The 22,526-nt window shown below is 33.0% G+C and overlaps 2 protein-coding genes across 3 annotated transcripts; both read left to right on the plus strand.

Annotated features, from left to right (window-relative positions):
* Positions 1 to 1,039: 1,039 nt before the first annotated feature.
* On the plus strand, positions 1,040 to 8,459 carry LOC145009146 (TMV resistance protein N-like). Of its 2 annotated transcripts, XM_078967817.1 has the most exons (7): positions 1,040 to 1,233; positions 2,755 to 3,018; positions 3,100 to 3,340; positions 4,299 to 5,379; positions 5,996 to 6,214; positions 6,676 to 7,524; positions 7,603 to 8,459. In XM_078967817.1, the coding sequence occupies exons 2-7, from the start codon at positions 2,841 to 2,843 to the stop codon at positions 8,197 to 8,199; spliced, it is 3,165 nt and encodes a 1,054-aa protein (XP_078823943.1). In that variant the 5' UTR covers positions 1,040 to 1,233; positions 2,755 to 2,840; the 3' UTR covers positions 8,200 to 8,459. The 2 variants fall into 2 exon arrangements, with proteins under 2 accessions (XP_078823943.1, XP_078823942.1); XM_078967816.1 differs by having other exon boundaries at positions 2,755 to 3,340.
* A 12,372-nt stretch (positions 8,460 to 20,831) lies between these two features.
* On the plus strand, positions 20,832 to 21,356 carry LOC145009655 (uncharacterized). The gene has a single exon (XM_078968305.1). The coding sequence runs from the start codon at positions 20,832 to 20,834 to the stop codon at positions 21,354 to 21,356; it is 525 nt and encodes a 174-aa protein (XP_078824431.1).
* Positions 21,357 to 22,526: the final 1,170 nt, after the last annotated feature.

The raw sequence follows: 22,526 nt of genomic DNA on the forward strand, positions 1-22,526 counted from the left end.
CTCTGTTGCCACATACTGAGGGGAAAAATGCCCTCTCCCTAAACTTGCCAGTGATCTCAGCCACCGACTCTATAGTCTGCTCAAGTGCCATAAACTCTCGTGGTAACTGTTGAACCTCAATTGCCAACATAAAACCTCTCTTGAATCTGGTGACAAAATCCTCCCATGACACAGACTCGATCGCATCTGGTTCGAAGCCCTGGACAACCTCGCACCACCAATCTCTAAATATGCCGCACATAATACGTGTTGCAAATATGAACTTGGCCTCCGCTGGCACGAAAGACACGTTTCACATCGGCAATCCAACACATACTAATGATCGGTTCCCTATTCCTAAAGAAACGAGGAGCTCCACAAGCATTAAACTCCTTGAAGGTGACTCTGTGATCCCATGGTCAACAATCTTTTTATTCGCCCCACAGATTCCTAAGTCGACCGTCTACCACTGCGATCAACTCTTCCCTGAAAGTGCTGATCAATCCAAGAAAATCCTCTCTCATGAATCTCGAAATGTCCACAGGTATGATGTCACGGACATCCCCCTCACTCAAATCTGAACCTCCAACACGAAATGTCACCATCCTGAATATGAAAGATACATAAACATATCAAAATCATTGCACAATGCAAATCCACACTATGCATACCCACCTATAAGTTTCCTGGTATTCTTGAGTATGAATCCTGTGTTTTTAGTAGTACAACCCCAATACTATCTTCCACACCTATCCATACCCACTCCAAAGATTGTTTCAAGACTCTCATGTCACTTCGCATCACTCCACTAAACTCTTTACACACATGCATATGTGATCAAATTTTAAGGTTTCAAAGGTAAGAATGTCAAATGTAGAAGTGTGGGGACTAAATATTGTAACCTCTAAACTTGAAGGTATAATTTTTAGGGACGTGATCAAATTTTAAGGTTTTGGAGGTTAGAATGTAAAATGTAGAAGTTTGGGGACTAAATGTGGAAAGTTCTAAACTTAAATAATTTCACTTAGTCATTATTTTTACTCTGTCGTTGACCGATCTATCTATAGAGTTGTGAAGTTGTGAGGTTGGAGAGGAGTCGAGCGCTGGAGGAAATAATTCACCTACTCAAATCGATCCAGCTAAAAGAACAACTTACGGAAGAAACTCTACGGGAATTGAAGTGTAAGCGGTTGAGCTGCAAAGTAAAATCTTAGAGAGAGAGTCTGCTAAATTTGGCGTTGCTGGGAATTTGAGGTGCGTTCTTGAAACTGATAAATTGATAAAGTATAAGTTATCAATAAAGAAGTTGAAGTGTTAATGAAGTTTCGTATGACTTACTGAGTAAATTTTATTAATGGGTTAAGAAAAATGTTGATCTGGAATGTCAAAAACGTATTGACGTTATCTAGTCAAATCTGTGAAGTTTTTAATTAGTATAGTTTGATGATAAAATTAATCAGTTTGTGAAGTTGATGAGCTATTTTGTATGTTATAAACCAATGGAATTATTGGGAAATGAATCTAAGGATGCGGATAGGTCTTGTGGATACAAAACGAGAATCGAACAGGGTGATAGGGAATTTAAATGATCCTTTAAGAGGGGACATTTTTAGATCAAAGATACTAGTCATTTACTGATTACCAATTCTGGTGTTTGAATTTAGGCTGGTTAGTGATTAAGATTCTCGTTTGTTATAAACATATGTCAAGGATCTAAAGTTTGGACATTCAAGGAAGTAGTATCTACAAAACTTCCCCATGACTTCAAGTTAAACCATTAATCGGATACAAGTTATAGATGCTGGCTAGTTGGGAAAGCAAAAATTTTGAATAAGACTCTGATAGCATCCCTTGGTGTGGGACATACAAATTTGTAAAGATAAGCAATGTGAAAATAATTGGTTTTCGTTGCCTATTTGTACAGTGGCAAATGAATGGGCTTATACCTAATGATGATTATGAGTGTGAAGTTAAGTACATTGTATGATTGTGCAAGTTGTAATATAGTGACTAGTGAAGAAATTTTGAAGGTTATAGATGTCCTCTTGTATTACTTGAGATAAATGTTGACACTGAAGTATGAAGATAAACAAATCTCTTGTGATCCAAAGATGACGACACCAACGCAACAATGCTGTGTAAAACTATTGGAGGATCAAAATGTTAATGATGAAAGTGGAACTGTTTAGAGAAATCCATTTTTTTAGTAACTTCGCTGTAAATAGGAATTTCCTGAATCCTGATGGGAAGTTTCATGGTTTTTCCTTCAGAAACATTTGAATCATGCGAATCGGAGAGGTTGTTTGTTAACAGGGTAAATGTTGGGAATTGATAGAAAAGGGTGAAGGGGTTGAGGAAAGGTATCCGCATACTCTAATCAGTTCAAGTTGAAATAAGAAATTAAGGAACAAATCCTATGGAAGTTGATGCATAAGCTTGCGAATTGAAGAGTTTAGAAAGGGAGTCTGCCAAGCTTGGTGTTGCTGGGAAATTTCGTCCACTTATTTTAAGAAAAATCTCAATGTAGAATTAATAATAAACATCAATTTGTATAATGTGGTGGGACAACTAACTTACAACACCTATCTCAGTTCATGTCTGTCTTTTGAATCATACATTCATAACTTGCATTATTTATCAAAGGCTTTGTATTGACAAAAAAAAATAATAATAATAATTAAAAAAAAAAAATTGAGAAGTAGTTATGAGGTTCTCTAAATGGCAATCAGTGACGTGAATTATGAGTTCTGATGATGTTTTTCTACATGATAACAGGTAGTGGAAACTCACATCTCAGTTATATTTCACTTCATTGAATTACTCAAACTGCATAAAGTCTATCTCAACAAATCAATATATCAATGGCATCTTCATCTTCTTCTCCTTCCGCTATGGCCTATTCTTCTCAGTTGTGGAAGTACCATGTTTTTCTTAGTTTTAGAGGAGAAGATACTCGTAAGACTTTTGTTGATCATCTCTACACGGCTCTTGTACAACAGGGGATCTGCACTTACAAGGACGACGAAACGCTTCCTCGAGGTGAATTGATCGGTCCATCCCTTAAGAAGGCTATTGAAGAATCACAGATTGTTGTTATCGTGTTCTCTAAAAATTATGCAGATTCTTCATGGTGCTTGAAGGAACTTGCATATATTATGAAATGCAGGGATACAAGAGGCCAAATTGTTTTGCCCATATTTTATGACATGGATCCCTCTGAAGTACGAAAGCAAACAGGGAAATACGGAGAAGCATTTGTGAAACATGAGGTGGAGAACAAGACCATTGTTGAAACCTGGAGAAAAGCACTTGTAGATGCAAGTAATATCTCTGGATGGGAACCCAGGAACATAGCCAACGGGTAATTTTCTTCTCTCTTTTTTTCTTTCCAGTTTTTATGCTTTATATATATATATATATATATATATATATATATATATATATATATATATATGTGCTCTACAACACACGTATATTTGTATAACTTTATAAAACGGAGGGGATTTGACTACTTCACCTGATCATAACCGAAAATAAATCTGTAGAAAAAAATTCTGACATGATTTTCCTAGTTGTGGTTTCTTATGCCAGTGGGCAAATTAAAGGACATCCCAAGTCCTGCTAGCTAGGATTATGATTTATAGATTAGCTCATATTAAGTTATGATCTAGGAACATATACAAAGGAGAGTTCAATGGGAGAGTTGAATGAAGTGGTAAGTCTATTTGTCATTCAATGGATGAAACTCTACCATTGTGAGATGTCACGTGCACATTCTATGGATTTGGAGTTCAATGACCCTCTTCAATGAGAAAAAGAAGTTTTCGAATTCCTTAATAATTATTATAAATTAGTTTTAGTAATGTTCCATTGAACTTTGTTGAGCTCAATGCATTATTAATAACAATTGATAGAGTTCTATGGATTATAGAATAATGATGTGACAATCCATTTCAATGCATTGTGGATGCCATTAGTTCTTGAATGATAATTCAGAATTCTAAGTCCATAGTTAACAACATCCCATTTTTTAGCTACAACGACAAGATGGGAATTCTAAGTCCATAGTTAACAACATCCCATTTTTTAGCTACAACGACAAACCCATCTTGCTTCACTTTTTCCTATTTGAAACTATTCCATCTTTCCGAAGAAATTTGTTACAAACTACTTGTGATATTCACTTTACAAGTTCTCTTTGGTTGTGAAATATAAAGGGTAATTAGGACTCATTTTCATCATCTTAAAGACTATAAACCAAATTACCTCTTTTGTCAACGTGAGTGTATGTTAATTATCTCTGCATATCCATTGTGTAGGCATGAATCAGAAGGCATCAAACAGATTGTTGTCGAAATTTCACACAAGGTGCATGTAACTTCAAGTGCAAATGAGAACCTGATAGGAATAGCTGTTCGCATGCAATGTTTGAAATCAGAGTTACAAATTGGGTCAGGTGGTGTGCTCATGATTGGAATATGGGGGGTTGGGGGTGGTGGTAAGTCTACTCTTGCCTCCTCAGTATATGGTGAAATCTGTAGAGACTTTGATGGTTGTTGCTTTGTTGAAAATATTCGAGAGGAAGCAAGTACATATGGCTGTGGAAAATTACAAGAAAAAATTCTTTCAGAAATGAATGTAAACAGAGTTGGGGGAGGATTACGCTTGATAAATAATAGGTTTTGCCATAGAAAGGTTTTGATTGTTCTTGATGATGTCGATCAGCTTGACCAACTGAAAGCCTTGGCTGGATCACATGATTGGTTCGGTGAAGGAAGCCGGATATTAATCACAACTAGAGATGCGCATGTATTAATTGCTCACAAGGTAGATGTAATACACAATATTAGCTTGCTAAACAATGATGAGGCTATGAAGCTCTTTCACAAGCATGCACATCGGGACCAAAGACCATTGGAGGATTATGAGTTACTTTCAAAAGAGGTGGTCTCTTATGCTGGTGGGCTTCCATTAGCACTTACAGTTATAGGTTCTTTTTTGTGTGACAAAAATATTCATGAGTGGAAGAGTGCTTTAGCCAGATTGAAAGATATCCCAAATGATGATATTGTGGGAAAGCTAAAAATAAGCTTTGATGGACTGACAAAGGTTGAGAAAGACTTGTTCCTTGATATTGCATGTTTCTTTAGGTGGGAGAAGAAAGATAGGGCAATGGAGATACTTGATGCTTGTGGTTTTCATCCTGTTATAGGAGTGAAGGTGTTGATACAAAAGGCTCTCATAACTGTTTCGGAATACGGAGAGTTTGATATGCATGATCTGGTGCAAGAAATGGGACACTACATTGTTAGAGTGGAGCACCCTAAGAATCCTGAAAAACGTAGTAGAGTTTGGGAGAATGAAGATGTTCGAAAAATAAGTGCTATGGATGCAACAACGGTAATGTTTAAGATAGCTTTACAAGATATATATATATATATATATATATATATATATATATATATATATATATATAGAGAGAGAGAGAGAGAGAGAGAGAGAATCAAGATAAAATAAGAAGGAAAATTTCGGTAGGAAGGTAAGGAGTTTTTATTCTACATATTTTTTTAGCGAACAAACAAAATGAATCATTACATGATTCAAAAGTTAGATGATTCACAAAAAAAATTCCCAAAAAAACATATTCTTGATTCATTTTTATGTAAATTAAGAAAAAATTCAATTTTATGATAATTTTAGTGAATGACAACAAAATCATTGTATAAATGAATTATTGAGAAGTTTTTTGAGAATTTATTTATTTATTTATTTATTTGTGAATCATGTTATTTTTTATGCATCTGGTAATTCATTTGTTTTGTTCATCAAAAAAATATGTAGAAAAAAAACTTCTTACCTTTCTACCATATATATATATATATATATATATATATATATATATATATATATATATATATATATATATATATATATATATATATATATATATATATATATATATATTAGGGGGCATTCTTAAGGCAACCCCTAACACCATTTTGTTCCTCCATCACAGGAACTTGACAAGATTGAAGCAATAAAGGCTCGTTACGATAGCTTGCTACTAAAAGATCAAAATCTTACTCCGATTGTTGCAAACATGAAGAACCTTCGGTATATTGAATGGGAATTAGGTGATCCTGCAAATCCATTGTCAAATAACTTTCCACCAAGGGAGCTCTGTTGTCTTATATTGTCTAGAGCCTTGCAGAAACAACTTTGGGATGGTTGTAAGGTAATTTTTATTGTTTATCTAATTAACAGATGAAAACAAAATCGATGATGAACTATACATAGTATATATGTAAAGCTTATCCTCCACGCAAATATCCTATTGTCTTAATAAAAATACAAATTTTCTTGTGTTTTCTTGAAAATAAATAACATATTATTATCAGGGGACATTTGGATCTTATTTTGTTGATTGATAACCATTATAAAACATTGGTAACATTGATTTGTATTCATCAAGTGATTCACATATAATATATCTAATTAACAATCCAACACATCAAATGGAAGGAATTATATATATATATATATATATATATATATATATATATATATATATATAATTATCTTCCCGCATAAACAGTGTATAACTGAGAATTATGTGTCTGTATGCGTGCGTGCCATTTTCCTCAAAATCTTGTCACCTTGATACATTTTTGACTTGTTTGCACTTGTATACAACAGTTGCTGCCAAATTTAAAGATAATGGAACTTTGGTGTTCTAACCTAATCATGACACCAGATTTTGGTGGACTTCCAAATCTTGAAAGATTCAAACTCAAAGGATCTTGGTATTTAGAAGAAATTCATTCATCGATTGGAAGGTTGGAAAAGCTTGTTTCCTTATGTATTGAAGGTTGTGTACGTTTTAAGACGTTTCCACCCATTAGCCGACTAAAGAAACTTGAGACCCTTTCCTTCTCATACTGCCCCGAACTTTTTAATCTCACAATGATCCAACATCAAAACATGGACAATTTACCACATCTTCACTTGGATAATAGTGGGAACAAAGTTGCGTCCCATGGAAAATCTTGGACAAACTCTTATGTTACTTGGTTCAAGTGTTGTAGCAGCAGTCTTCCTGAAGTAGAATGTTGTTTAGAGGAGCCTTCTTTACCTCACAACAACATGAACCACATAGGGTTTCAGTTTTTTCACCACTTGAAAGAACTTGGCCTAAGAAAGTTGGATCTCAGCCGTTGTGATTTGAGAAATGAAGTCATAGGCTCTGATGTATGGGTGTTACCCAACTTGCAAGAACTAAACCTTGCTGAAAATAAGTTTTCACGATTAAGTTTTCGTCACGTGCAATTTCCTCGGCTCAAATGGCTCAACGTGTCATACTGCTATGACCTTGTAGAATTGTCAGAGCTGCCATTAAGTATAGCTGTTGTTATAGCGGATGGTTGTAGCTCACTTGAAACATTTGGAGATATTTCAAACTGTAAATGGTTGTGGAAAGTCTCAGTTCAGGGGGGATACAAATTAGGTCCACTTGGTAGTGACTTATTACTAGACTCCATTCTCCAGGTTTGGCTCTATGTACCTTTTGAATTTCAATTATATAAGCCTAAACGTAAGAATAATTGAATGTGTTTTCCATGGCAGGGAAATGCTATACAAGATCACTTTATCAGTGTTACTCTTCAACATAAGATTCTAAAGGGGTTTGTAGGTAGGCTCTATAGGGGGGACACATTTACAATGCGCCTTCCACATGTTAGGATGGACCCACATACAATGCGCATTCGTCTTCCACATGATGGGTACAATGACTTTTGTGGGTTCTTAATACGTGTTGTTACCAGCGACATGAATGCGGATATAAGTATAATCATTAAGCAGGAGCCAGATGAAGATCCTCCATTTGAGCTTTGGCAGGATTCTAAACAAGCAGGGGAGCCCAAATATGATGGAGATTTAAAGACATACGTGGGATATGTTTCCTTTAATTCATTGAGACGAACCACATTGTTGAATTTATCATACGATAGTATTTCATTTTCCATAAAGAGGTATTGGACTTCATTTTCAGCTGAGCTCGTTTCTAGGAAAGGTAAAGATGACCTCATGCAAACAAGAAACGTCACAGCAGATTGTTCAGAATTTTGGGATGATGAAGATGATTATAGAAAGACATTCAGGATTCAACATGTTTCAAAGTCTTCTATCAACATTTTATGGCGACCTTCGGACAATATTTAACAAGCCCACACATAGATCTCTAAATTATTTGCCAGTTCGTAGTCCACGCTCTTAATGTTTTCTTGTATGTTATTATTGTTTAATTTAATGATCAGTATTTTCATTTACTTTTTTGGATTTATTGTGAATGGAATTCTTGGAAAATGACATTTCCATGTGTCTCCCCTCCCTTGTTTCCCACTTTCCCCATGATTAGGTATGTGGTTTTCCCTGTATTCCCTAACTTGATCATTATGAGTTTATTGATTGTGTTTGTTATACCTTTTTTTGTTTTGAGGCTTAGTGGTTTCTGATGCAGTACGAACCAGACTAACTTCTTATTTAAAAGTAACTTAAAGAAAGAAAAATACAATTAGTGCATAGTGCATATAATTCGAGAAGTAAGAGGTATCCTAGGGTTTGTGAACTCAACTTTTGCCTGCCAAAATCCTAACCATAATGCCTTATCAATACTATTATTCTAAGGATGTGTTTGGTGCACCATACTTAGTTGATAAGTTAGTTTATTTTTCGAGTTTTTTCTTAAATTATTATATTTGGCAAGTCAAAAAGTAGTTGATAAGCTAGCTTTTTAAAAAGCTATTTTGAGTAGTTTTTTAAGAGGTTTTTAAAAATTTCCCAAATATACCCTTAATTAATTACAAAAAACGTATTTTTTCTAAATATTATTTTACGTCATTTTATATATTTCAGCTAGTTTTTACCAAACGTTATTTTTTGTAAGCTAGCTTATAAGTTAGCAGCTAGCTTTTCAACTAGTCTACCAAACATAACCTAACTTGCAAACCAAAACATATGTATTAATCAATAAAAATAAACTGATTAATAATAATAACACTAAGCCCCCTAACAATGTAAAAAGTTATTCTAAAACCTTTTAATTATTTTAAATAATAAATCTCTCCCATAATAATGCAAGTCATATCATTACTCCCCATCCAAAAAGCCATCTTGTCTTCAACTTCTGCATTTGATTCAACATTTTTCTTAGACTGAAACTTCTTTATTGGACTTTGTCTTTTAACATGAAAAACACGTACTTGATTTACATCATTTATTGAGTGGATTAATAAAAGTTATAAAAAATAGAAATGCCAAATATCTAAATACAAAAATAATATTAAAAATTATTGTGGTGTACCTTCACTAATCACATTTACATCTCATAGTAGCAGCTAGAGAAATGTGATCAAAATCATCTAAACATAACAAATAAGAAATGTCTGTTAAAATTAATAAAACTATAATATAAAAACTTTTGATTACAACGAAAAACAATAGGAAATGAAATATGATATACCTTCTACATAAGTTTCATATGTTTCAATAAGGTCTATTTTATCATAACCACCTTTCTTAATTATATCTTTCAATCTAAGATTAATTTTTTTTAAATCTCAATAAGATGTAGCAGGAACGTCTTTCTTCAGTTCGGGAATTGGTCATATTGCAACGAAGATAAAGTAACTATATGATCCAAAAAAACAAACACATAAAATTTACTTAGGTTAAACAATATATAAATCTAAAAATAAAAATACATATAAACATATCCAACTTACAACAAGAAACACGACTGGACATACATATTGTGATCGATGATCCATATTTAGTTGATATTTTCTTTGTTTCAAGTATTCAATCACAAAAATAAAAATATATATAAACAAATCCGACTATGTTTGTTTTTGTTTTGATGTATTTGAGTTGGAGATTAGTATATATATATATATATATATATATATATATATATATATATATATATATATATATATATATATATATATATATATATATATATATATATATATATATATGTTCAGGTTCATTTGAAACCATTTTAATTTTGTGAGACCGTGAGACCAAATCTAAAAATAATTTTAAAATTCAAAATAAATGGAAAAATCCAAAAATTATTTTTTTAAATATTATTTTCAGAACTTGAATTAACTAAAAAAAATCCAGTTTTTTTTTTAAATACGTGAAATATTCTAAATAGAATATTATACTGACATATTCTAAAAAATAATTTTAAAATGCAAAATAAATGAAAAAATCTAAAAATTCTTTTTTTAAATATTATTTTCAGAACTTGAATTAACTAAAAAAAATAAAAAAAATCATATTTTTTTTGAAAAATACGTGAAATATTCTAAATAGAATATTACACTGTACATATTCTAAAAATAATTTTAAAATGCAAAATAAATGGAAAAATCAAAAAATTCTTTTTTTAAATATTGTTTTCAGAACTTTGAATTAACTAAAAGAAATTTTAAAAAAATAAAAAAAAATAAAAAAATGCATCTCACGGTCTCACAAAATTAGGCCGTCTCACATGAACCTAACTATATATATATATATATATATATATATATATATATATATATATATATATATATATATATATATATATATATATATATAGTTCATATAAAAACTGTAATTAGTGTGAGAACATAAAAACACTATTTTTATATTATTATTATACAATGAATTTTGTATCAACTGTTTTATGTCACTATTCAACAATAAATAAATGAATAGTCAAAGGTTAAAACTAAAATTTTAATTATTACAAAAAGACACATGCATAATTATTTAGTAGAATAATAACATTCTAATGAATATATGAATAATCAAATGTTAATATTCATATTAAAATTACTTCAACAACACACATAAAAAATTCATTACAGAATAATAACATAACATAGTGTTTTTACGTTCTCATACTATTTATTTTTTTTATTTGAACCTACTATATATATATATATATATATATATATATATATATATATATATATATATATATATATATATATATATATATATATATATATATATATATATATATATATATATACTATTTTTTGATGTTTGAAATATGGAATATGAAATGTGAAATTTGTTCTTGTTATACACATACTATTTTTTGATGTTTGAAATATGGAATATGAAATGTGAAATTTGTTCTTGTTATTTAGAAGGTTAAAACGAGGATCTACATTAGCAAACCATAGCAAACAACATTGAATCTTTCAAAAATTTCAATTTCTACTAACGAGCTTTTGCGAATGTGATTAAATTTTAAGGTTTTGGAGGCGAGAATGTAAAATACAAAAGCGTATGTTGCAACTTCTAAACTTGAAGGTATAATTTTTTAGGGACGTGACCATATTTTAAGGATTTGGAGGTGAGAATGTAAAACGTAGAAGTATGGGGAATAAATGTTGAAACTTCTAAACATGAAAGAATATTTTCTGGGACGTGATCCAATTGAGTAAATTAGGCTATCACTTATATCCACAACTAACTACTATAAAAGTAGGTGCCACATCGTCACCACTAACCACCACTAAAAGGTTGGTATACCTACAACTATATCTTTTTATTTTTTGATTTTAAATAAAAATATATTTTATTGTAAAGAGAGAGAGAAGAAGAAATCTGATTGGGCATGCGTAGCCGTTCTTCCCACCACAAATCATAATGACCATAAAGAACCACTAGGATTCGGGGTGGTGTGCACTAACAACGATCGTCACCACTTAGATCATGACCCATTTTGTGGTATGCATACCAGTTTTATATGAATGGTCTCTGTAATTTGGAGTAATATATGGTGATTTGTGCGTTTGGTCATTAATTATTATTCTTAAATTCGGATGGTCCTTATTTTATGTTTTTGTTACATCTCTAGCCCATGCCATATATAAAAAGACTCTTTTACTCTTGATGTTATTTATTATTATTATTATTATTATTATTATTATTGTTATTATTATCTTTTATTAATATAAAATTAACAAGGCATAATGTACAATCAATAAAAGCATCAAATCTTTATCCCTATACTAATAAAAGAGTAGTTATTTTGTCATGTGTCATCATATTATACATTTTAATTAATGTGTTGCCACTTATCAATCTATTAGTTTTCCATTTTAAATTTATTAGACCTCCTTATTAATGTGATTCTATTTTAAGTTTTAAGTTTTAAATTATTGTTTTCATTAATTCACAAATAAAAAATATCTAATATATATTAAAAATTAATTTTATATATTATTTGAATCAATGATTATAATTTCACATAACTAATAAAAATATCTCTTAAATCAATAATTTATTTAAAATAACTTATTAATAGTTTTGAGTTTTTACTATAAAAGTTTGATTAATTTTACAACCGTAGTTTCCACGGATTATAAACTAGTACCTAATAATGAAGATGTTTAGAGCTTCGTTTAGAGTGGAGACCATGATACCTTCACCGCCACCACTTCTGATCTTCTAAACCAGTCACACGATTGACCACCCCTAATTACTCTCCTTTCCTCGCCTCAGTGATATTCACCTTCGCCTCCTTTGCAGGTCCGACCACCAACTTCTAGCTCCGCTCACCAATTTCTAGACACGACCACCTACTCCAACACCAATACACCACCATCAAACTTTCCTATCTGGAAACTTTCTTTTCCTCTCCTCTTTCGACGGAAACCACCTCAATGTTATACAAGTTTTGGTTTTTTCTCTCGTTGAAAACCTCTTTACCGTCGTCTCTATATGAAGCTTGCTCGATTTGACTACCTGAAGCTGCCATCAAACAACAATTCAGATTTCAAGTTCAATGTTGGTTTTAGGTTCTGATTTCATTTGATTTGGGTTTGGTTTTGGTTTATGTTTTAGTTTTTTATGCAATTTGGTTTAAGTGAGCAAATATTGATAGTAACGGTGGACACTAGATCGGAAGGTGAACGACGGTGGTAGTCGGCAGTTGTCGGAGGTGTTGCTGGAGGTTAACGAGTCGTAGTTGCACCAGATCGTTGAGAAGGAAGAAAGGGAGGGGAATGGGTTGGTGGGCCCATTTAAATTAATATTATTAAAAATAATAATAACAAAAATAATATTATTAAACAAATTTAAAAATATCAAAAATCGAGTAAAAAAGTATTTTTTAAGATAAGGTAAGGATAATGAAAAAACAAAACATAGAATAGGAACCTTTTTAAAAAACATAGAATAGGAACCTTTACTCGATCCAATTTTAATGTTTTGGGGGTTAGAAATTTTTTTTTTTTTGAATGAATAAGAAAGATTTACATAAATGTAGCGGGTAAACGAACAACAAGCTGTGCTGTAATCCCCTTTTTGGATGACAAAACTAATTCTTTTAAAAACAATATCTATAGATCTTGGAGTCATAACATTACAATGCATGATCTGTTAGACTCTATTGAGTAGCTCTACAGCTTCTGGCGCAAGGAAACCGAAAGTATCAAATGTAAAGGGTATAAACGTGTCTTGATTTTCCATGCATGCTTTGTAATGTTTTGTCACTTTGCTTGATGCAGCTTTTAAGCAGCCTGCCCCACAGTGAAAACTCCACTCCCCAAGCCCATAAAAGGGGAAACCTTTTAGATCTGTGCATGCATGTTTTCCTCCAGCTCATCCAAATACTATAACATCAGCTGGTCTAAGTGTTGAACTTTCTTTCAATGGGTCAGTCAGAAAATTCACAAAGTTCACAGGGGCCTCTTTCTTGCAGAAAACCCAACGCGCCTAAATATATCGAAAAGAACATCCCTAACCAGATCATGTCGGTACTTAAAACCCAAGAGCTCTTTATAATGAATTGCATGCTCCCTAAAGGAGTCCAAACATGCCTTGCGACAAACAGGGAAAGTCTCATTAGCCGGATATAAATGGATCATAAGGTGATACTTGAGGATGACACAATCTCCACTGGCGACATATGCTGGCCAAGAATGTTAATAGAATGTGAAATGTAGAAGTAAAGGGGCTAAACTTTTAAACTTTAATAATATATTTGTCCTCGTTGACCGATCTATCTAAAGAGTTGTGAGGTGAGAGAGGAGTCGAGATCTGGAGGCAATAATCAACCTACACGGATCGATCTCCACTGAAAGAACAAACTACGGACGAAACTCTACGGGAATTAAAGTGTAAGCGGCGATTTGATTGCAAAGTAAAATCTTAGAGAGGGAGTCTGCTAAATCTGGCGTTGTTGGGAATTGAGGTACGTTCCTGAAACTGATAAATTGATGAAGTATAAGTTATCAAAAAATAAATCGAAGTGTTAATGAATTTTTATATGACTTACAGAGTAGATTTTATTAATGAGATAAAAAAATGTTGATATGGAATATCATAAATGTATTTTGACTTAATCTACTCCAATCTTTGAAGTTTTTGAACTAGTATAGTTAGATGATAAAATTAATCAATTTGTGAATTTCATGAGTTGTCGTTTATGTTATAAATGTATGGAATTAGTGAGAAATGAGTCTAAGGATGTGCATGTGTTATGGATACAAAAAGAGAATCTAACAGAGCAATAGAGAATTTAAACGATCCTTTAAGAAGGGACATTTAAATATTGTATTTAGATCAAAGATACCAGTCATTTACTGATTACCAATTCTGGTGTTTTGAATCTAGGTTGGTTAGTGATTAAGATGCTCGTTTGGTATAAACATATGTTAAGGATCTAAAGTTGGGACATTAAAGGAAGTAGGATCTAAAAATACTTCAACATGAGTTAAAGTTAACCTATTTTGAATTGGATACAAGTTATAGATGCTAGCTAGCTCGGAAAGCAAAAGTTTGAATAAGACTCGGATAGCATCCCTTGGTTTGTGACATGGAAGTTGTAAATATAAGCAATGTGAAAATAATAGGTTTAGGTTGCATATTTTTACAATGGCGGATGAATGGACTTATACCTACTAATGATTACAAGTGTGAAATTAAGTACATGGTATGATTGTGAAATTTGTAATACAGTGGCTTAATGAAGAAATTTTGAGGGATATATATGTCCTCTTGTACTACGAGAGATAGATATTAGCATTGAGTTATAAAGATAAACATATCTCTTGTGATCCAAAGAGAACGACACCGAGGCAACAATGATGTGTAAAATTATTGGAGGATCAAGATGTTAATGATGAAAGTGGAACTGCTTAGAAGAAATCCATGCTTTTAGTAACTTTGTTGTGCATGGGCATGTCCTGATGGGAAGTTTCATGGTTTTTCATTCAGATTACTTGAATCATGGACTAAGTAGGAATTAGAGAGGTTGTTCGTAAACAAGGTAAATGATGAGTATGTAGCGACATAATTGTACCAAAGTGGTCAACTTTGTGCACACTATGAAAGTCAATTATAGGGATTTGAACTTGTGATGCAATAAGAAAGAATTGCTAACCAAGATGCTCTAGACAAAAAGATGCAATGTATGTTGACATTTGATGTAAAACCGTGGGATGTAAGAAGTTTATCATAATGGGAATTGATGTCTCTTTTGATGGGTTCTTAAATGAACAATATTTTCATTAAATCTCTAGACTTGCCACAATTCTCGAAAGCATAGTAACATAAATCGCTAGAGTTGCCACAATTCTCGTTCCAGTTCGTGCATCCTGGATCGATAGATTGAGCGATTTCAAAATTGAATTGACCTTAACCTAATTCGCGTTTCATGAACATCGGAACGACGATGTAGATCGCCGATTGAGGTTTACGAACGCCGATTGAAGTCTGGGGACGCCGACTCAAATAACTTTTGTACGTACGGAACATCAATTCAGTATTTGGTAACAAAATCTCCCAATTTCCAACAATTGATTGTGTATATCTCTTTTATAAGGGATAACGATTCACTTCAGAAAACCATATACACGAATAACATGATCTCAATTCATTAATTTAAGACATTTTTTTGAATTTTGATATTCAGTCGGCATATTAGTCAACCAAAAAGAAAATGATTTTATAGAATCAACAACTACATTATTAGAGTATTAACACCCTGTTCCTAAGTTCAACTTAATGAAAGAAAAGAAAGGAAATGGATGGAAGTGAGAGGAAAGTAAAAAAAAAAAAAAAAAAAATTAGTGTTCCCGAGTTTCATTAAAGGAAGAAAGTAGAAGGAAATGGAATAATCACTTTCCCTCTAAACTTTCCTTCCGATTTGGACGAATTTAGAGAGAAAGAACAAAATGTTTAACTTTCCTTTCACTTCTCTCTGACTCGGGAACACGAAAGACAAATTTATTTTCCTTTCTGTTGGGGTACAAAGTTCTTCATTCATGACTTTGTAAATGTTTGACTTTTGTAAAACCCACTTGTATGTGGTGCTTTAGCCTTTAGACCCATTTGTTAGAGAGTGAGTGAGAGACATGTAAACACCTCTATAAATAGTGGGTTTGTCCACTTGTAGAGGTGTGCTTGAGAGATGTAGAAGTGAGTGTGTAAGTGTGTGTTAATTATGTAGTCTAGATCTTAGATCTTTTTGTGTAACACCATATACATGCAATATATCTCTTGGTCACTACAATTGGTATCAGAGCGAGTCTTCAAGATCAAGGTGATTTTTGAAGAACGATTCTTGGTTTGGCAATTTTTGTCACAATTTTAAGCAATTTTGGTGAGTCTCTCTCTATGATCTCTTATAATAATTGAATTGTGCGTTACGTTTTTGAATTATGATCGATTTGTTTCTTTGAATCTAATCCGTTTTTACCTTATTCGTGATTCAACAATTTTTGTTTTAAGATCAAACCCAATCAATTCATTTTATTTTACTGTTCATGTGTAAATTCATATGGCCAAGTTCGAAAGCTCAAACATTTGATCCATATTTTTTTTTAAAAAGCCCAATTGTTTTCAATCCATAACTTTTACTGTTCATTCAACCCAAGATTGAGTCCCAATTCATTATTTGTTCGATAATCAATTTGTTCTCAATTTGCACATATTTTCTTCACGCAATTTATGAATCAATGTTCTCTATTGATTAATTGTTGTGAATCGATTTCTAATCAGTATCTCTCGTGTGGTGAAAATTATTTTTTGATTTTTGATTCAATTCAGATTACTCGATCTGCTCATGATAATAATAAAAAAAAAAATTCGACGTCTTTGAGTTTTAATTTCACCGGTGATTCATTGTTAAAATCAAGTTGAATGAATCTTGTTTTGAATCTGTTGATAATCGATTTTGTTCTCAATCTATATGTTTGATATCGATTTCAGTTCATCATTATTCACTGAGAGTTCAAGTTTCTTTTCGGTTCATGAAACAAATTGAGATTATCTCTTGGTTTTGTGCTAAATAACAATCGGTGAATCTGTTGAATATTATTGAAGATCTTGATTTGATCTTGGAAACAACAAAAATATGTTAATTTGGTGTTTTGTGATTAAAAGCATCGAAGGATATGTGAAGATCAGATTTCAATTTTATGTTCAAAATGGTTTGATTGACTTTGGAAAGTCAAAGAATGGTTTAGAACGAACAACGATTGAATGATGATGTACGAAGGGTTCCTGAATCGAAAAGTCGATCAATCGAAGTCTTTAGGTTTGTATACAGGGATCGTTTTTAAACAAGGTTAGAGAATCGAATAGTTTGGAGTCATTGAATGCGAAGGATTGGGTTGATGACAACTTGGGAGTCGATTGATGGACTGTCTGTTAATGTCGATATTTCGATTGTTTTGGGTTAATATACGAAAAACGAAGAACTGTGAGAATGATTATTCGGAGTCGGTGGTTTAAACGAAGATTTTGATGCTTCGTTAAATCGACGACAATTTTGGTTAGATGATTTGGGAAGAACTTTGTTCAATTTTGATTTGGGTTTGCTTTTGAAGGGTACCTGTGTTTGTGATTTGATACGAAGAATTGGGTCAGGCAGTTTGAACGATGGTCACTGTTCGTATGTTTTTGGGTTTGAATGAAATGGGAATATTATTTTGATTCGAAGGGGATATATGCGATTTAAATGAAGATGAAACTTTGAAGGGGCAATATTGGAAATTTGTGCTTCGAATGAATTGAACAAATGAGAATGTTTCGAATCTGGCCCCTGAAGCTTCGAATTTTTGTCACTTCGCAAATTAGCTCAAGTTTTGAATATTTAACACTTTTCACCCAACTTCGAAAATTGGTTAAGGCTTCGTATATTTGAACTAGTCTTCGTATGTTTGAGAAAAAGGGCAGAATTTACGAAGATGGTCCCTGAGACTTCAAATTTTTGGCAGTTTTCACCCAAATTCGAAAAAAGGACTATTTTTTGCTGAAAATTGAAGATTGTGTATTTCAGGCCCCTACAGTTTGTGCAAAATGATGCTTTCTACCCAGCTTTGGAAAAGGGGGAGAGTTCTGCATATTTTGTTGTATTGGGTGCTACGGATCACTGCAGAATTTTGAAAATTGACAATTTCTACCCATTTTTGAGAAATTTTGTCAAAGGCGATCTGTTAACAATAATAAAAATTGAATATTTTTTAGGTTTTCCGGATTGAAGCACAATGTTTATGCCACATGTTAAGGGGGAGTTTTGACATGAAAAATTCCAAATAGAGCACGTTCTTTTTCCTTTGGAGTTTTATATATTTCGATTATAAAAAGGGGGAGAAGTTTTATATGGAAATTCGAACTTGAATTTTTCATATTACGCGGATTTGAAGACCGAAGTGATCTTGAAGTTTTGAAGCTTATGAGATGATGCAATTGGAAGTTCGGAAGTGATGTATTCGAAATGAGTTTGGTTTTATTGAAGATTTTTGGAGTGTGTTTTTATGCGCAACTTTTGGGTGATTATTTGGAGTTTGGAATACTTTTAATCATTCGTTGCTGTTTGGATTGTATGGTCTCACATCCTAGAGCCCAAATTGAAAAGTCATGGAGGAATTGAAGATTGAAGTTCGTTTCGACATGTGTCACCTTTGAGGCTCGAACCGCATAGTGCTTGATTTTGGAAGATTTGAAATGGGTCATTCATTCCTAACTTTGAGGGGGAGAATGTTGGGGTGCAAAGTTCTTCATTCGTGACTTTGTAAATGTTTGACTTTTGTAAAACCCACTTGCATGTGGTGCTTTAGCCTTTAGACCCATTGTTAGAGAGTGAGAGAGAGAGAGACATGTAAACACCTCTATAAATAGTGGGTTTGTCCACTTGTAGAGGTGTGCTTGAGAGATGTAGAACTTACCACATGTAAACTTTGCATGTGGTGCTTTAGCCTCTAGATCTAGATCCTTTTTGTGTAACACCATATACATTCAATATATCTCTTAAACACCCAAATCATAATGTTCAATTGTGCAAGTTTTAATTCCGCATACCAAACCATGTTCTTTGTCACTACACTTTCCTTTCTCTTTTTTTCTCTCCTACTTTCTTTTCACTTCATTTCTTTGTCTTTGCTAAAACTCGGGAACAAGGTATAATTGGTTACCCACAATTAATTTTCTTTAGATAAACTAGCGAGGCCTATATATACATGCATCAATTTTCTTTTTTACCACATATTCTCAATAGAAACAAAAAGGCAAAGTTAGGTGCTGTTTGTTTTTTTGAAGTCAAAATGTCTGCAGTCTGCGGACCACATCTGCAAGCCTCTGCGGCAGAAGAGATGGACCAAATGTCTGCAGTCTGCAATAAGAAGACTGTTTGTTTTTAACGTCTGCGGGCCGTTAAAATAAATTGAATTTTTAAACTTAATTTAATGTTATAAACATTAAAAATGCATTTTTAACAAAAAAATGAAAGAAAAAAAAAACTGCACGATGGCCATTTTTTTTTTTTTGGTTTAGGTTAAAATAAGGTCTGAAGACCTTTGAAGACACTGGCCCATGTCTGCGCCAGGAAGACCTCGCGCAGACGTTTTCTAATCTGCGCACTTCCAAAAAACAAACAATCTACGAGGGCATACGTCTGCGCGTTGTCTGCGCGGCGCAGACAAAAGTGGTTGCACAGATCTTCACACAAAAAACAAACAGCCCCTTAGTTTTCACAGGAAAAAGAAATGGTATTTGGTAAACATGTGTCTAATCACCGGATAACATAGAGCATATTAAAGTAGATGAAGATGAAAATAACATTGAAGATAACTCATTTATAGATGATACTTAATAAGTTAACACGCGTGAAGTGAAGGATGACAAGCCATTGTTGCAGGAAGTAAACATTATTTTTGTTACAACAAACAAGAATGCTAGGGGTGCAAAGAAGTGGGTTTGTAAACATTGCAAACCACAGTTCGCTAGTTCCTATACGAGGATACGTGTACACTTTTTTGGTGCTATGTTGGGTAAGACCGCAGAAATTAAAAGGTGTTCAATTATGCTAAATGATCGTGAGAAGCGTGAAAGGTTGTTTAACAAAGTCCAAGATGCTGAAAGGTTGATGTGTTCCGTGCTTTAAAGAACTCCATAATCAGTCAAAAACAATCTTCCTCTTCTTCTAAGAAACGTTTTGAAGATGCATTTGATGTAATGGAAAGAAGCGTTGTTGACTTAAAGATCATGAGAAGGCTTTGCGCAAATGGAATTTTGTTTAATGTGCTACGTAATCCCCAATTTTTTGAGATGATTAGTGCTATCAACAAAGCACCTGCCAATTAGAAGCCTTCTTCTAACGAGAAAGCAAAGACGGTTCTACTTGATGAATGCCACAGAGATGTAGAAAAGGATTTTAAATCCTATAAAGGATACATGGTATACGCAAGGTGTTTCAATTGTTTTTGTATGGGTGGACACACGTAAAGCACAAGCCACACATTAATGTCATAGCTGTTAACAGTCGTGGGGCGGTGTTCATGTATATAGAAGACTTTTCTGGTGTGGAGAAAACTGGAGTTGCAATAGCAAACTATTTGCTTGGAGCCATCGAAACAATAGGACCAAGCAATGTCCTACAAGTTGTTACAGACAAAGCTGCGAATTACAAGGCTGCCGGGAAGGAAATAGAAAAGGTGCACAAACACATTTTCTGGTCTCCTTGTTGTGTGCATACGTTGAATTTGCTTTTCAAAGATTTTTCAACTTCGTTCTATTGGTTGATGACAACATATAAAAGAGGAAAAGTGGTTGAAAAATATTTTCTTAATCACAATCATGCTTTGACCATGTTTAGAGATAACTCAACTCTCGAGTTATTAAAGGTGGCAAAGACGAGATTTGCATCTTATTATGTATTATCGAGAAGGTTAATGGATTGTAGAAAAGATTTGTCTACAATCATCTCCCTTAATTCTTGGAGAGATTGGGTGAAACAGGGAGATGGAAATACTAAGATTATTGGATCAAAGGTTGTTAAAACTATTAGAAGTGAAGAATTTTAGGAGGATGTGGAGAGCATTTTAGCCATCACAAAACCTATTTTTTGTTGATAAATTTTTGTGATGGAGAGGGAGCAAAAATGGGAGAAATATATGAAAAAATGGACACCATGTTAGGTGAAATTAAAGATGTGATGTCAAATAACAAATATGCTTCCTACAATCCTGCAATTGAAAAAATATTGCTTGCTCGGTGGGAGAAGATGACGATTCCATTACATTGTTTGGGATTTGCTTATTGTCCACGATTCTATGATACATATTATCTTTCAATGTTAGCACCTGGTCGAATAGCTAGAAAAGAACCTAACTTATATAAAGAAGTGGTACTTGGAGTCATGGAAGCGTTTAAAAGAATATCTAAAAGTCAAGAAGAATATTGGATGTTGTGAGAGCAATTTGCAACATTTCACAAGAGAAAATGACTCTATTCGATGGCCTCATCACAGATGGATGCGGTAACTATGGATGTGATTGATTGGTGGCCAAGTTATAGTTTAGAAACTCCAAAATTGGCTAATGTTGCCATAAGAGTTCTCTCACAGCCCATTATTAGCTCATCAACAGAAAGAAACTGGAGTACATACTCTTATATTCGAAATGTGAAAAGAAATCGTAAAAGGGCAGACAAGTTGGTGTTTATCCACTCAAACATTCGACTCCAGTCATGTTTTTCTGAAAATTACAAAGCAGATCCAACCAAAAAATGGGATATGAATCCAGAAAATACAAATTTCTGAAGGGCTAAATACAAGATATCAAGACTTGTAGTGGGAGAACTTTGAGGGAGATGATGTTGATGCAGATGGAAATGAAAAAAGGCAAAGGATAGATTTGTTTCAAGTTTTTAGGTGTTAATGTTCCTGTTTTTTGGTTTTTTCAAACTGTTACTATTACTGTTTTTTAATTGCTAGTATTTAGTTTCAATTTCTATGTTTTGAATTTTGAAGTGTTAGTTGCTGGAATATTACATCTTATTTGAAGTGTTTCTGTTATAATCTAAGTTAATTGTTCTTGGAATTATGTTCTAAACATGGTACACTGTATTGGATACTATTGTACACCGTACCGGATACTATGATACACCATATCGGGATGTACCGGGCGTACTGAAATGAACCTACCCCCTTGTACCCGATACATCCAAGCTAGCGAACCATGTTCCCGATCCAT

Source organism: Lactuca saligna, chromosome 8, assembly GCF_052625555.1.
Source record: "Lactuca saligna cultivar CGN05327 chromosome 8, ASM5262555v1, whole genome shotgun sequence".
Classification (NCBI taxonomy): Eukaryota; Viridiplantae; Streptophyta; class Magnoliopsida; order Asterales; family Asteraceae; genus Lactuca; species Lactuca saligna.